This window comes from Danaus plexippus (assembly GCF_018135715.1).
Source record: "Danaus plexippus chromosome 16 unlocalized genomic scaffold, MEX_DaPlex mxdp_23, whole genome shotgun sequence".
NCBI lineage: Eukaryota > Metazoa > Arthropoda > Insecta > Lepidoptera > Nymphalidae > Danaus > Danaus plexippus.
Genome location: NW_026869851.1, coordinates 2,797,417 through 2,814,373, shown reverse-complemented (window position 1 = coordinate 2,814,373; position 16,957 = coordinate 2,797,417). Strand labels below are relative to the sequence as shown.

At 32.9% G+C, this 16,957-nt stretch overlaps 3 protein-coding genes across 3 annotated transcripts; 1 reads left to right on the top strand and 2 right to left on the bottom strand.

Annotated features, from left to right (window-relative positions):
- The first annotated feature begins 568 nt into the window (after nt 1–568).
- Nucleotides 569–8,424, top strand: LOC116771736 (FAS-associated factor 1). The gene is made up of 16 exons (XM_032663674.2): nt 569–697; nt 1,126–1,194; nt 1,365–1,488; nt 1,712–1,834; nt 2,308–2,479; nt 2,936–3,080; nt 3,248–3,370; nt 3,673–3,793; nt 4,042–4,187; nt 4,538–4,692; nt 4,978–5,114; nt 5,494–5,656; nt 6,093–6,189; nt 6,518–6,658; nt 6,828–6,905; nt 7,190–8,424. Exons 1-16 carry the CDS (start codon nt 659–661, stop codon nt 7,268–7,270), a joined length of 1,914 nt encoding a protein of 637 aa, XP_032519565.1. The 5' UTR covers nt 569–658; the 3' UTR covers nt 7,271–8,424.
- Nucleotides 8,416–12,013, bottom strand: LOC116771737 (ionotropic receptor 75a-like). The gene is made up of 6 exons (XM_061528070.1): nt 11,298–12,013; nt 11,057–11,224; nt 10,611–10,837; nt 10,056–10,267; nt 9,710–9,981; nt 8,416–8,741 (listed from the first exon to the last, which is right to left on the bottom strand). Exons 1-6 carry the CDS (start codon nt 12,005–12,007, stop codon nt 8,510–8,512), a joined length of 1,821 nt encoding a protein of 606 aa, XP_061384054.1. The 5' UTR covers nt 12,008–12,013; the 3' UTR covers nt 8,416–8,509.
- Nucleotides 12,014–15,082: 3,069 nt separating this feature from the next.
- On the bottom strand, nt 15,083–16,957 carry LOC116771993 (lanC-like protein 3). The gene is given in 2 exon segments (XM_032664010.2): nt 15,083–15,981; nt 15,983–16,957. Coding segments are annotated over 2 exon segments (1,299 nt in total). The 5' UTR covers nt 16,810–16,957; the 3' UTR covers nt 15,083–15,509.

The window sequence follows — 16,957 nt, the reverse complement described above, 5'->3', positions numbered from 1 at the left end:
TAGTCTTTTCTTAAGAGAGTTTTACATTTTGCAAAACGTCTTCTAATTCATGTAAAAACAGCGTGTTTTAACACAATGTTTAAAAAAAAAGTTATTAGACAAATACGATTCAATGCTGATAATGACTGGTTTCTACAAAGTTTCTTATCATCTATACTGTGATGTTCATTCTTGGGTCATAAATATTAATTGTTTCAATTGGTTTATCGGATACTTCTTACTAACAGCTTAATTTTACATTAGTCAATAAAACAAAAAAATACAATTTAAAATGTTTACAAAATTAAAAATAATTGTTACAGAATTATTTGTAACGTATGTGATAACTTTTAATATTTGAATGAATCAAATAAAAATTTAGTCACCAAGCAAGAGCAAGACGAAACTTATCATTACATGGATTTATTTAATTATGTTAAAGGTTTTCTAAATATGTATTCAAAGAAGTAAACCTTTCATTATTGTGTAATTTCCATTTTTAATTTGTGTAAAGGACCTCAAAGCTTTATAAGTGTTAAGTTTTATGGTAAAATTAATATAATGGCAACTTAAAGAGCAATGTCTATGGGTCATAAGTAATGTTTGAGTGTGATTTGTCTGCAATATTAAATGTCATACTTCATAGGAGAGTAGTATTTTTGTGCTCAATAATATCGAAATGGCTGAGAATAGAGAAGAAATTCTTGCGAATTTTCAAGTAATTATCAATAGTCCACTGTTAAGTTTTGTTAATTAGCTTTATAAAAGTCTAGTGTTTGAAATGTACAGGTTATGTGTAATACAAAAACAGTGACTGTAAAATTCTCCTTTATCTCTTTGTACTACGTCTCATGCGAATTTTCATTGTTTTATCAACGTTGGATATGACCTTACATGATTTATTCCTAAGCGTTATTAAACAGATATTGTTATTGGTTTAAGTCATCTAATTTTTATAGTGTTAAATCTTTTTGGTCTTTTATTTTCTCTGCATTTCTAAATGTACGTATTCCTACGTATTCCAAAGAAAATCCTGGAATTTTCTCTATACATTTATGTTGACCTCTACCTACCCTAAATGGAAGATCAATAAATTTCTTTGTTTTATTCATATATGAAATTAAAATGATCTTATTATGCCTATAGGGAATAACAAATATTGAAGATGTTGCTGAAGCAATATTCCATTTAGAAGAAGCAAATTGGGATTTACTTGTAAGTATCACATCTTCATTATGCATATTTTATGTACATTCTTTTTATATGCAAGCAATTGAATCTTGTTTTATTACTTGTCTGTAATAAAGAGCATAATATCTTTAATATCTTCAAAGAATAATATTTAATATAATATAATTTCTATAAATATATTTTTATATTACCAGTCTGCCATAAACCGAGTGATGCCTCAAGATGGAAGCAGCTCAGCATCCCATTCCAATGACACTCACGATGTGGAGATGATAGATGACGACATATCTGTGATAACTCCAAAAACTCACCCACCCGGTATGTCAATCAAAGTTACTACAACATTTGAGGATTCGGACCTATAAAACTAAACTTACTATACATATAAGACAATTTATATCAACAGAAGTATCAGTAATTATGTTTAAGTGACAATACAGACAATACCATTTTAATACAAAATATAATATAATATAACAACAATAATATTATCACTATTAATTACAAATTCATAATAACAAATTTTTTAATAATTCCACAGATCGGGAAGACAGTCAAGCCTCAACATCATCCCCTAGAAATAATTCCCTCAACCTAGTAGAGTTACAAGTTCATTGTAATAATAAGATACACGAGATCAAAATATCAGGTTCAGCGACAGTCAGTAAGTACATGGATTTGTCAATTATATATGAAATGCATATAAAATATATATATATATATATATCAGTGTTATCTCTATAGCTAATTTATTACCAATTTGAATATAAGATAAAGCAATAAAAATTAATTCTTAATAATTTTGTAAACCTTCTTGCAATTATTGTATTAAGTTACTGCCTTACTAATCATATTCTTTCTAGTTATTAAAACTGTATTTATTGTATAAACGCATGAATATCTTGTCTAATCTATGCAATATGTTCGAGTTTTGTAAAATAAAATTATCAAATAGTTACTTGTACAAATTTTATAATCTGTGCTTTGAGCTTCTCTTGAAGATCTACAGCTGACTTCATTGCTCCTTATGCATAACCACAGATTATATTTTTTATTGTCTCTCGTTGAACTGTGAAGTATTATGATTAAAAACTTAATTAATATATAATATTGAGCTAATATTATTATGAATTACAGATGATCTCAAGAAGCGTTTGGAACTGGTATGTGGAATTCCAGTTTGCAGACAGCAAATATCTGGTCTAGGTGGTTCCAGAGCGACCTCCACTGCTGCATTGTCGACACTCGGTCTAACAAGGAATGCTGTTCTACGGCTGAAGGCTGCCGATACTGTCATGGCTGATGATGAGTGAGATTACATCATTATATTTTACCTTTACCTTTTCTTAATTAGATTTTTATAACATTTAATTTTCTATAATTAATTATTAAAAATATTGTATATATCATATTTTATTATTTTGTATGTGTGTGTGTTATGTATGTAGCTGGTCCTACATATATGGAAAATACCAACTATCTCTAAGTACCTTGGAAAATATAAAATCATATCAATGGTGTGCAGAATATAATTTTAAGGAGAGCATTCAGCAATTTGTAGTTCCTTATTTAAGGTGATAAGACATAATGAAAAAAATTTTCTTATACCTTATATAAACATAGCAACAAATGGCTAGACTTGATAATTTACATTTCTTTGTTTTTATTAATTAGTATTAGATATTATTTCAGATTTTAATTTCATGTGTTGAAAGACTTATAATTTTTAATATTTTAGTTATAACATAGCACATTATGATTCCAGGGTAGCGGAAAGATTGACAACGACCTACGTACTCCGAGTTAAGCATGACGAGAGGGAATACACACTCAAATATCCTGGAACGAAAACTGTACAAGAAGTCAAAAACGACCTCTACTCACTCACAGATATACCCGTCAGATATCAAGTGAGTTAAAAAAATATTGATTTGATGTACACAATAGTAATAAAATAATTTTATTTATTAATGAGAAATAATATAGTTGGTAATATTTTTTTATATATGAATAACATGTCAGACTCCTTATTGCCTAATAGTGGTCATAGTTACTTTAATAGTTATGTTATATCTAGGTATGGACGGGCTGGCCGACTGTGTCAGGTCTGGATGACACAGTGTTAGCTATGGTCGGTCTAGATCTACCACAGCATGAGCTCACAGTCAAAAGAGCACCCAGATTCAAGGAGTACAAAAGAGTAAGTATTCATATATATATATGTATGAATATGTATGTGTGAGTGATATAATGAATACATGTTAAAATTATTACTATGTCTACATATATATGGTTGAGTTATTTTTGCTGATTAAGATTACTTTTGTTAAAAATATTGATAAATAAACTGAATAGTTATAAATTTATATAGCTAATAGAAATTAAATTTGTAATTCATACAAAGACTAACAAACTCATATAAAATATAAAGCATTCTCTGAATATGAAACGATTTGTACTAGTAAGTTATTTTAAACTAAATTAATTAATTAATTTTAACAGATTATAGTTGAAAGTTCAGATAGTGAGAACAGTTCGGTTGAAGAAGTAGAAGACGGTGACAATTTCCCAACGGAGGATGATATGTTTGTTGATGTAACCTCGGAAAGACTGCAGCCATTGAGTGAGTTACATGGCTTCTATAGTACTGTAGTAAAAATATATTTATATAAATGTACTAAGAGCATTTATATATTTATATATATGCTTCATATTTATTTAGATTTATGTCCATATTATAGTTGTTTATAATATTGTAAGCATATCATAGTGTTATTGAACAGAACACCTGTAAGTTGTCTAATATTGTCTCCATATACACAAACTAATATAAATCAGGGTTGCTATTTAATGTTAAATTTTATTGTCCAGTGTCGGATAACATTGAAGATGAAGCCCTCGGCTGTATAGAGTTCTCACAACGTTTCCGAGCCCGCTATGGTCCTAACACACCTAATTTCTTCGAGGGTACCCTACATGATGCAATCAAAGAATCCTGTCTCAAACCAGCCAATGAGGTCAGTTCTACCGGATAAGAAATTTAACGTATGATAAAGATGTACGTAATATTGAACCGACAGTGTATGAAAAAAAAAAATATTTAAATATTACTTTTTGTTACATAACATAAGCGAGTAGAATACTTATGGTTGTATCTCCTAAGACATCAATAGATTTAATAAATTTTAATCATAGCCTGTAAACCCCATAGAAAAAAATAAGATCGCTTCTATGAATCCTTGTCACAAACTACTATATTTCAAAATTATACATATAAAGATAGATTACATCTCATAACATGTTTCTATGAACTTTTTGATGTTTAGTATATATTATAATGTGTACAATAATCTTTATTTCATTTCAGCGTAAGCTGTTAGGTGTGTACCTGCATCACGAGCAGTCTGTGTTGTCTAACGTGTTCTGTGCACAGCTTCTGGGATGTGAAACTGTGCTGCAAACCCTCGCAGCTAACTTTGTGCTATACGGCTGGGATCTCACACATCCACATAATAATAATATGTTAGTTATTCCCATAATATATATATTATGTATATAGTCTAGCTCAGTCTTTCCCAAACTGGGTTTATAACCCCAATGAGAGACCGAGAAACAAAACTGAGGCGTTGTGTAGAGGCCGGGGGTGATCACTTCTAATTCTCTCTGAAGAATATGATATATATCCCTTCTGTGAAGTACCATGTCACAGAGCATAGATGGCGCTGTCAGTGGCTAGCATATCTGTTTAATTTAAGTATACCTAATTATTTTGTTGAGATATTAACTGTTATTCATATATTTTTCCAGGTTGTTGTCATCTATAGCCAGTTCCCTGGGACCTGTCGCCAGTATGACTGTCCGCAGCATCCCAGTGGAGCGTCTCCCCGCCTTGCTCGTCATCATGAGAGTGAGATCCAACACCGAAATATACTCCGTCATTAATGGTAACTTTAATAATGAACATGTTTAGTTGTTTTTCTTACTTATATTATAATTGCAAATATTTATAAGGACGTATGGATGTTTTTACTCTTTCCCGAAACACTTTTTTAACGGATTTTGATGTAACTTTCCTGTTATGAAGCTCAGACATCAGAATAACATACAGGGTGTCAGTTTATTGCTTCATTCCGTGTAGTTTGACAGGGAACACATATCTTATATGAGGTTATGCCACATAGGCGATAGATGTCGCTAGTGATTGGTTGCAATTTTTCTATTACACCGCGGACAAAACTTGTATTTTATAAGTTTTGTGTGAGACTTATGAAGTTATATACTATGGTTTCATACAATAATATTATTTAACCATTGCCTTTCCAGGTAACGTGGGCGTGTCTGAGCTGGTTGGTGGTTTAGTGGAAGCGCTTGAGAGGTTCGCCGTGCAAAGGGCGGAGGACGCGAGGGTCGAGAGGGAGCGGGACGCGCGGCAGAAGGTCAAGAGAGAGCAGGACGAGGCCTACCAGCGGAGTCTAGAGGCGGACAGGTTAGCAATTTTTTTTTTAAACTAAATACAGTGATTGTGGGTTTTGAAGTTTCTACTTATAGTTAACTGGTCTCCCATCCGACTAGCACCGGCGGCCTCAGCACTTAATGGCAAACATATAGAAGTAATAAGTAGAGAATTGTCAAAGTAAAGTGGATGTTGCTAGGTTAATAAAACTAAATTATATGCAGGAGGGAGGGGGTTGCGATATTTGATAGTAACTGACACCATCACGTTAACTGTAAGGCCAGATTGACCAGGGTTAAGGATCGTGGGGTAGCATAAACTGATTTTGATAGGCTTTGTACTTGTAAGTAGTGATGAGGGAGAGAATAGTAGAGCAGGAATAGTCTGTGTCCTATTTGAAAATAGATTGGTTAATTTTATTACTTTTTTTTTATTAATTTTATGATTTGGTAATATATTTATTTTCTAGAGCGAAAGAAGAAATAAAAAAACAGCAGGAACTAGAAAGAAATCAAGAATTAGAGAGAGCGGAGTTAGAAAGACTTATGGAGGAGGCCAAAAAAGAGGTTAGTTTATCACATGTAGACCGAGGACGGAAATTAAAACGTGTGTGTGCTAACGTTATTAATACTATACTATAAATACTAAAATGTTGCTAAAACACGCGGGATTCGCTTCACGTGCCAAATTATTATTAGTATCTGTCTAATTTCTCTTCTAACAAGTGTAGCTGCTCTATATGAATCTAGTTATCAAAGAATCTAATGGGATCTAAGACTTGCGCGAGCATCATTTGATCATCATTAGATCTTTCATCATCATTAGATCTCATTAATATATTTTTTATTAGTATCATTTAGCCTATATATAACGAATTGTTCGTTCGTATCTCAGGAGCAGCGTGCCGGTGCCGCAGCCCGAGTGCCGTGTGAACCTGCGGCGGGTGCTGCGGACGTGGCCCGCGTGCGAGTGAGACTGCCGCCGCCCCACCACGAGTGTCTCGAGCGACGCTTCAACGCCACTGACACGCTCGCGGTACCTAACACACTTATATACCACCATCACACAGTCATAAGTACAACTTTCTTACAGTATACACATACTAGACGCACACACACACACACACTCACACGCGTGCAAGCCAATTTTGTATTAATTTATTCATTTTCAATGTTTTTAAACTTTTGCTATGGAATTTTCGCAGGCGTTGTTAGACTTCCTCGCCTCAAAGGGTTACCCACAGGAGAACTACAAAGTAATAGCTAGCTGGCCTAGAAGAGACGTGAGTACATAATTTTATATATATATATATACAACCAACCATGCTTCACTTCAAAACCGATTTCTAGTTCTCGCATTTCTTTCTAGTCTTTTCTTTTATCGGCTTAAATAATAATAAAATTAAATAACAAGTCGTCTTTGCAAAAAAAAATTCCATCTAATTTAGACTGACGAGATTGCATATGTCTATTTATTCTTAAACGTCCTTTGTATGTAATGACCAGCGAACAGAGCATTTTATTATATGGGAAAACAATATTAATATTTTACATGAAATTGTTCCAGCTGACGATGGAATCTCACAGCAGCACATTGAAAGCGTTAAAGCTGTATCCGCAGGAGACGGTTATGTTGGAGGAGCGGTGAACGGACACTACACAAGAACGGACCAGTTTCACGATTATGTTATATACAGTTAGGCCACGTACACACTGGAAGAATAAAACATAGGACTACAGAGAAACGTTTGCATATATGCTCATGGATTTATTTTATCTAATTTGATTTACTCCAAATGATAAATGTATTCAACTTCCATTCTGAATTTATATCCCATATGGTTCCTGGCGGAAATTTACCAGTATTATGGCTATGGAATTGTGACTCTGCGAAAGTTTACTGATATTTTTGATTTACTTTAGTTAATTTTGATGTACTGGAATGTGAAACTAGTACGTTTCCCGTGTCCCCGCTCGTAGGATTCCAAAAGCTGGTTTTATTTTCATTAAAAACAATTCCCGGCGAGTTGTGTATGTGAAGAAACTTGCAGCTGATTAAATATTAGTTTATATTTGTATAAATGGTATTGTATGTGAATTAAAATAATTAAAATATATCATAGTTTGGTTAATGCGAAGGGCGGTAGTGATTTTTTTTTATCTACAAAAATTATCGGTAACAAACCTTCTTTCCTACAGTCTTCGTCCATAATTTAAAAAAAAATCCGATGTCGGATAAACAGATACAGATAATAGTTTTGGTTGGCGGGCTATGACACGGTTTCGTTTTCCTCACTGCCATCCTGATTTCTGCTTCAAAGCCACATTACCTCATTGCTACAAGCGATAAGTCTATAAAAACTTAATTTCCTTCTATCAAACATAGCAACAGCATTCGCCTGTTCGCACTAGTATAACAAAACTATTTTTATTAGAATGAAATAGATATTTTTTTACAAGTCCTTATCACATTACATCTAACTACTGTTCACCCTTTTCATGATTCGGGCTGGCAATGAGTCGTTATAAATGATTTCTTTATTATTTTTAAACCCCAATCGACTTCAAATCATAATCGCATAGCAAATATATTTTTCGCTACACAAGTAACTCGTACATCCAAGGCCTATATTGTTTTAACGTGCCCAAAGACCCTTCGGGCCTAACGGTTTAAGCATACATAAGATGAATTACGCTAATACCTATCCAAGATTTTGAACTTTGTAATTTTTCACCAAAAAACCACTTGACTTTAAGTGTATTGAAGGTTATATTCAAATAATAAACAGAAAGGAAAATGTTGTTTTTATTTTAATTACACAAATAACCTATTGTACTACTGGCCAGTGCGAATTTGTAACATCAAACCTGTGCAAAAAAGTTTTTACTAAAGTCTAAATTCTATACGTTTCATGTTAGTTGTGTAAAATATCATCTCTCCGATCAGTATCGCCACGGATAAAGCTATACCGAAAGCAAGAAGTACTAAAGCCATAGAAAATTCTCTTATATTAACAGAAAATATGCTGGCATCTGGAGTGCGAACACAAGGAGGCTTCGGTTCGTCCCAGACTGATTTTAGTCTATGCATTAAACCAGCTTCATAGATTTTCCTTATTCTGAAAAAAAATGTGTTTTAATAAAACTTACAAAATAAAATGCTTCTTTGGTTGGTCAATTATTCAATGATTCATTCAGCACTCAATTTGACATACGAATTGCATATGACAGTTAGCTTTTTTAAATTGACTGTTTTTTTTAATGTATAATATGGCCTTCATCCGTGCTAAGACGTGCACAGTATATTCTGCCAGTGTCTTTAAATAGACTCGGTAAATAAGTTAAAGAAAATTGACAAGTGTCTCGCTGACATATAGGTACCTACTTGTAATAAACATACTAAACTAAATGTGACGTTTAGAAACTAAAAAATTGTAATAGAAAAAATACTTGAATCATTAAAAACTAACAAAACACTAGCTATATTTTTAAACAGCTTCGCTTCCTGCTTAGCGTCAATGAATTTTACACTCCGTATAATCTATTTGAATTTTTATTTAAATATTTAGCTCAAAATTGCTTTCATTTATTTCATTACTTCTGTAACTTTATTGTGAGTGAAGGTGATGAATTTCAGCCATGTATGTGTCAATATATATTGGTAGTCTCAACCTTCTCCATAATGTTTTAGTAACTTCGCCACTGTTTTGATTTGATGAGTGAGAGCTTCTTGAGGTTCTTTTTATCCTTTTCAAATTAATTCATTCAAACCTAAATTATTATTGTTGAAGCGAGAGGAACGCTATACAGGCGATTCAAGACATTCATCCTCGAAGATGCTCTTTGCATTGCCGATCAAGTTGAGGACTTTTTTGTTCGATAGCCCAGGTATCTGTTTTGGATTTTATCAAAAAAAAAAACGAAACGCTGAGGTCGCTTCACTTAACCTACACTGAGAGGATTTTTTCCATTGTAGCTAGAAGTAAATCCGAAAGTCCACCTCCTAGTAGCCCCCAAGCGACAACATACCAAAAGCTTTAAATAATTGGTTTACAAAGCTAAATCTAAAACAAAATATTTTAGTTACCCGATAGTAACATGTTCCTTGTAAGGTGAATTTTTTGGTAACGCAGCGACCATGTTCTGGGGCGGGAACAGCTGGATCTCATGAGCGTCGCATATTTCCCGTTCGCTGAACGTCTGCCTCATAATACGATAAGCGGTCACGCTGTCCACGTGGAAGGCGAAGTCCCCTCGTTTCACCAGAACCATACCATATTCAGGTGTAAAGAAATTATAATGATGGCTGGTGACAATTTTCTGATGATAAATTTCTATGGCTACCGGATCGGTCGTACGCTAGAATTTAATTTCCCGAAATAATTTACTATTTAAACATCTTTTGATTTAAATCTATTTTTAAGTCATCCAACCTTAAAATAGTCTTTATTATACAATACGTCCTCGACCCCCGCCTTAAGATTGCTATTCAACAGGTCTTTGAGACTTTTTATTGTAATCGGCGCCTCTCGTAGCAGCGTCGAAACAACAGTAGCATTATAATATTGATACAAAGTTAGAGAAAATACAAAAGTTACGAAAGTTACCACTTTTATCGACGTCGCTCCTCTTATAATAGTAGTGCCTGTAATAAAAAAATAGCAAAACTATATTTAAGTAGGAACCGAGGCGGCATTTTTTTTATGAACACGTACCTACTCAACAAAAATGTTTATAAGTGATAACAAAATTTTTGTTACATTTTACAGACTCTTTCGCGTTAATTGTCATTTAACAATTATACTAAAAACATAATTACAAAAAACGTATCAAAATCAGTCAATATGTTTAAGGGCACACACAAGCATGCCCACAAAGACAACGACATCAAACTTATAACATCCTTCTTTCTGCATCGGGGTTTAAAAATCTATGTCAGTATAGTTAAAACAGAATATATCAAAAGACCCACTATGTTACAAAATCACCTTGTTGGCTGAGAGCGCTAAAGATGAATAAAAAGGCCATGGATGTGGAGGAATCCTCGTCATCCCCAGGCTCCTTCAGGAGGTTCAATTTCAACATGACACAGAGCATCGTACCGGCTAAGGAAACAAGACCAATAATACTGTACCATACTGTGGTTGTCAGCGGTCTAGTGTAAATAGAGTAGAAACCACCCGGGTATTTGGGGTGACGCAGAATGAAACAGGGCCTGCAAGAGTAAGAAATATTTTATAACTGCCACTGAGACGAAGATAGTTTAATCCAAAAGTTTTGAACAAATAACAACATGCACATAATTTATATGTCAATTGACATAATATCATGAAGTGACTAAGATCTTAATGAGATGCTACATTTTTATTAAAAATTAATAATCAATCCACGAGCTAAATTATTGAAGATTATATCTGTTGCTTTTTAGTAATGCCTTGATTGCCAAGTTGGTGTGGTGTAATCGACGAATCTGGCGCGATCTGGGCGGTAGAAGATTGGTGTTCCACCGATATCTGCTTCACGACGCTGCAGGGCCCCAACCATGCCGTCAAAACTGCCGTTCCGCAGGTAGCCCCAAGAATTAGTTCTTTCTAATTTATACCTTTTGAATAACAAATAAACCTTTACGTGGAGATTTTCTATCATATATAAAAAAAATACTTCAACTCAATTACCTAAATTTACAGAGATCCTCTAAATATTTCAACAGCACATAAAATTTCAACTTGTGCAAGGAATCTACGATCCCAGGTTTAGCGTTGTCCAAATATTGTTTGAATGTTTGATTCACAATTGGGTCAAGTACAACTACGACACATTTCAGTACCACTCCCGATAAATCAATTCGACTATTTCTTTTCATAGTCAAGCGTGATTCAAAATAACCCAAACTCTTAACCACTGAGGAACCGTTTGTATAGAACCCTTTGTTATATATTTCATGTAAATAAAACATGTTGCTTCTTTTGATATCTTTCGAAATTATTATAAAATCTGAATTTACCTCGATCGGGTATTTAGATAACAAACTTACGGTTCCGGAAAGATCATCAGTTTGTACCAACCAAGTGTGAGAGCCGCCAAGCAATTGTGTATCTATTTTGTCCAAAATTACATACCAGAAATCACATGACGTGTCCAAGACAAAACCAATTTTCGAATGACCGTAGTGACTGAAGTATTTACTTTTAAAATCTGATTTAACTGTTAATATTCTAAAATTGTTCTTCAGTAGTACTTTTTGCAACGATTTAGCTTTGTGATTTTCATTACAATTGAAGATGATGCAATTTTGAATGCTCTTTAGTTTTAAAATATCTATTATAACTGGCGACGCCATAGCGTGGAGTGAGTTTAATAGAAAAATAAAATAAAACAAATCCATTCTCAAATCACAACTTTGACGGGTTTTTAAAAAAAATGAATTCCATCCTTGAAGGCTATACCTTTTATCGAGTAACGTTGACAGGAAAATTGTAGATGCACGTTAGAAACGATTGTTATATTATATTGATTGTATTATTATCATAATAGATACTGTTTTACAAGATTAATAAGATGTTGTTTAAAAGTCTACTGCAGAGAACAATTCAACTGCGTACATAAAAATTGGTTGAATTAATAAAAGTTGTTGAACTAGAGAGAAATATTAAAAACTATTACTTGGTACTTTTAATGCAGGTGTTATTAGTTGTTATTTCTTTAAAAAGTATTCTCTATATAAAAATTCTACACGAAGCAAATTAATACTATTTTATAAAACAATGAAAATCATTCCTATTCAAAACTTGAATTCTAATGAAGCTATAAATTATTTAGATCAAAAATAATTTCCACCAAATAAGCTGATCGAGGATCTATAGTTTGTGTATAGGTTAGTATTTAATAACAACCGAATGCAAAATAAAATCTTTATTCATTAACTGAATGACATAACTGTAAGCAGCATCTGATCAAAAAATATATACTATTAATATGTCAGCATTAGACTAAATTCAAATTCAGCATTAACATTATGCGTTTTAATTAAGCATCTACGAATTGCAACCAAGAAAAATCATCTCCACAAGGAGCTACTTGCCGAAGTGTGGAGTGAAGTCGCATTTAGGACACACGACTTCCAATAGATTGTTTAATAAAAGGATGATTGTAAAGTAGAAAGCAAACAGAATGTGAATGAGATAAATCGAATTATCACTGCAATGCCGTGATTCTCTGTGATTACACTTTTCACAAATCTTCTCACCATCGTTTTCGGGTGGAAATTCATCTTCGTACAACAGGTTACCCATGTTGCTGGTCAAACTGCGAACAGAGAAAATTGCGTCTTAGATTGCATCTTCTTTTTAATACCATAGTTACTGATTATGTTAATGTCTGGATTTAAAATATATAATACTAATTTTTATAACCGACGATTAAAAGATATATCAGAATTAAAAATTTATTTCTTACCTGTTATTTTTATTCCCGGATTGAGAATTTGCCTCCGAAGCAGCCATGATTGCAACGATCATTTAAAATGAGGAAATGCGCATGTGCATCACTATTTTCCAGAACCTATATCTTACTCAATTTAATGATTCAGGGATAATATATTCCTTCTCCACCATCATTTCTAAACTTATAAAAACTACCTATGATTTATGCCTGCCATGTCATTAAACTTACAACGGAAATCAATCTGTATTCTTATTAAGTAAAAATAGTATAGTATTAGGAATAAATATTTTAAAAGCTGTTAGCCGCGACTTCATCTGCTTTGTTTTATGTTTTAATTACTGAACGTAATGTTTGTGCAACACATATCCCAGAAAAAAAAGAGCTTAAAAAACGTAATTTCTTAGGACTATAGTTTTAACGACGATATGGCAAGTAATTTTCAGACTAAAAAAATGTCTAAGATAAAAAAAAAAATATCCAATTTTATTTATATCTATCCAGATTTTTCCCTGACACAAGCACAGCTGGACAATTTTGTCATTTTTTTGCGATAAATGTTAACGCAGTAGCAAAAAAATTGCTTGAGACGGATCTTATCAGTAAATTTTGTAGTATATTTTTATATAAGAGCAATAAAACTATATTGTCTATATGTGAGAATAATAACTGATTAAGAGATTTCAAAAATAACTAACAGGTAGATTTTAGAGGAACATAGTTCTAATCTAAACAGATAAGTTATTTTTTGTTTCATTTGAACTTCTTTTGTTGACTCTCTTCTCAATGAGGATCAATTTAAATTATAATTAATATTTTTGTATATTTATTTTCCTTTCCTTTCTTTTACTATCAAAGATGTGTTTTAACGAAAGTTGACTTTTTTCATGTAGAATTCTTTTTTTTATTCTCCTCATGATATGATTTCTATCACTGATATTATCCTTCACGTTCGAACTATCCAAATGATATGGGTTATATATATTTTTGAGATCAATAAAGAACTAATAGTAAATACATAATATATTGTTATTACAATCTAGTTAATTAGGACATGGCAGGACACTCCTTTGAATTCTTTTTCGCTGCGCTTGAAAAGAAAGCTGTCGGAATCGAACGGTGTTTTGAACATTGGTTACGTATACCGGCCCTAAAATTGAAGTTGAAGGTCGGGTCTAATTATTTCCCGAAGAAATACCCCAGATAATTAGGTTATCAAACAAAAAAAATCTCGACTCGATAGGACATTCGTTTGTCGAGATCATCTCCGTGAATAAAAGTCGCCAGTAGGTATAGCGTTCCAACCTCTTCGCTCCCATCAAAATGCTTTTTTCTTCAAGTCTTAGTAATGAGATAACCAGCTTTTAGAAGGTAGAAGATATATATTTTTGAATTCATAACTCTTTGTGGCTTTAAACGTTCACCAGATTATTATTTTTTTACAATCTCAACTTTGATTTTCCATCTAAAATGTTAGTGTAGTCAATGAAAACCTTTAGAACTATTACCTACTACCTACTACCTTTGAAAACTATTAATTTTGGTACCAATCCTATTTCATTTGCGTCTGATTCAAATTATTTGATTGAAAGTACGATTTCGAAAAATTTAATCAAACCAGTAGAGTGAAGGACATATATATAATTAGAACTTTATTTTTTGTTTGTTTAAAATATGCCTTCATCCGTGCAAAGACGTGCACAGCATATTCTGCCAGTGTCGTGTAGAAATAATTATTTATTAGACCTTAACAATATGTATGTAACTCTGATATGTCAATAAACCATTTAATTCAAACAGACTGCTCAAATTCGGTAAAAAAAAAGTAAGTCGGGCATAGACAAAAAAAATACATTTTTTTTTATATTTTTATCGTATTTTTTTTTTTATATTTTTATCAAACCATTTTTGATAATGCAAAAGATGTATAAAGGAATCTTTAGGTTTGAAGAAAAAGAAAAAATAGGAAATCATACATTTAGGAAGTTGGTTTATATGAAAATAATAATGAAACAGAAAATTAACTTTAAAGTTTATTTGAATAAAGTAAAATTGACAAACTACTGTCAGATGGCTTTTATTATTTATTTAGAATTAGTGTTCTGGTTGACAAGAAAATTGAGCCTTGAATAAGTTATGCTTCTACATGTCACAAATTGCCTTCTACAGCCTATTGTTATGATCATAAAATTCACATTATAAGAAATGTTTCGATGAGAACCTTATTGAGATTAGACTTCCTTTGTGGCCAGTATTTAATTATAATTATCTGTATTTCTTTACATTTCCATAAAATATTCCATATAATTATTTATATGCTTATTTTAAAATATCACCAACTCTTAATAATTTAAAACTTAACAAAAATATTATGCATCTTGTTTACATATAGTATTAAATTTTATAAGTTAAATAACACGGAATTCAATACTGGCTTTATGGAAATTTTAATAAACATAAGTAGAGAATACATCCTGGAAAGGGAACTCTGCCTTGTCTGGAACAAGGAGGTCCGATAAAAAGCAGACTGTTCCTGCCGTACCCTCATATAGACTCTCGGGATTATCAGGCAGTCGGGCATCCCGCAAGAAGTCCTCAGTATTCATAAAATCAGCAAACAGCTTAGCTCTATAAAGATATTTCTCATCACCTGATAATCTGTGGAGAAGCAAGAAAACATAACCATTACCGGCCACACCGTGGCATAAACCGGGACCTTTACGAAGGAGACCTTTAGACCATACAAGTTCTGCAGCCCTTACACAGGCATTGTAATACTTCTGGTCTTTGAACACCAGGTATGCTTTGGCCATCAAATAAACAGTCCCAGGAGCTCCATGACACCAGTGGACTAACTTATGATCAGATAAACCAACCTCCTCCATGCAACATGGCCAATTGCCTTCCTCTGTGTAAAGATGCTATGAACTCAACTGTGCTCTTTATGTCCTGGGCTGCAGATTTATTGTATTCCAAATAACCAGGTACAGATAAGAGCATTTGCAGAATGAAACTGCTACCATGAGCTGCTCCTAAATATTTAGTATTGTAATAATGATACATTAATGGAGAAGGACTATTGTGTGCCGATGCAAATTGACGACCAGATGCAACAATTATGTCGCAAATTTTATACAATTCCTCCGGAGTGAATATTTCAGTTTTCAACTCACGGCTTATCCACAAAGCTCCGGCAAGATAACCGGCACGACCAACAAAAAACTCGTCCCCTCCGCACTTTAAAAACTTTGGGTTTAAATAATAATTGTACAAAGATTTATATGTTTTTAAGCTATGGGTGAACTCCTCATCCCCCATTTCTTTTTTTAAAACAGTCGCCAGAGCGAAGGTGCCGGCGTCGCCAAGAAGGTATGAGGTTTTATCGCCGGCTGACGTCTCTAATGCCGGCGCAAGATAGTCGAGTCCTTTTGCAATATACTCAGACTTCATCTCCGAAAGTAAGGGATTTCGAGATAAGTAATAAAACATATACGATATGCCCGTGATGCCGACATATAAGCCACCTTCAACATTTTTTCGGTTTGGCTGAATGCGCTTGGTAATATTCTTAATATGTTCATTTATCTGGGACAACACCTCGTCCTTATCAATATTCAAATTAGTTCCCGACTTATAGTCGTCGTAAGGATTAGGAAAATATCGCACCATTTTTATTCCAGGAGTAAGTGTCGATAATAATTTACCAATGGTACGAAATGGGAATACTTTAGAGAATAATTTGTTCATCAATTAATTCCTTAACTTAACAACTCGTTGAAACTGTTGGCTCAAAAATATTTGACTAAAACACAAACATCACTTTCGAAAATTTGTCTGTTCTATTGTTTTTATTTTCTTCTTTTCCAATTTACGGTTGTCATTTGAACTTGACAAC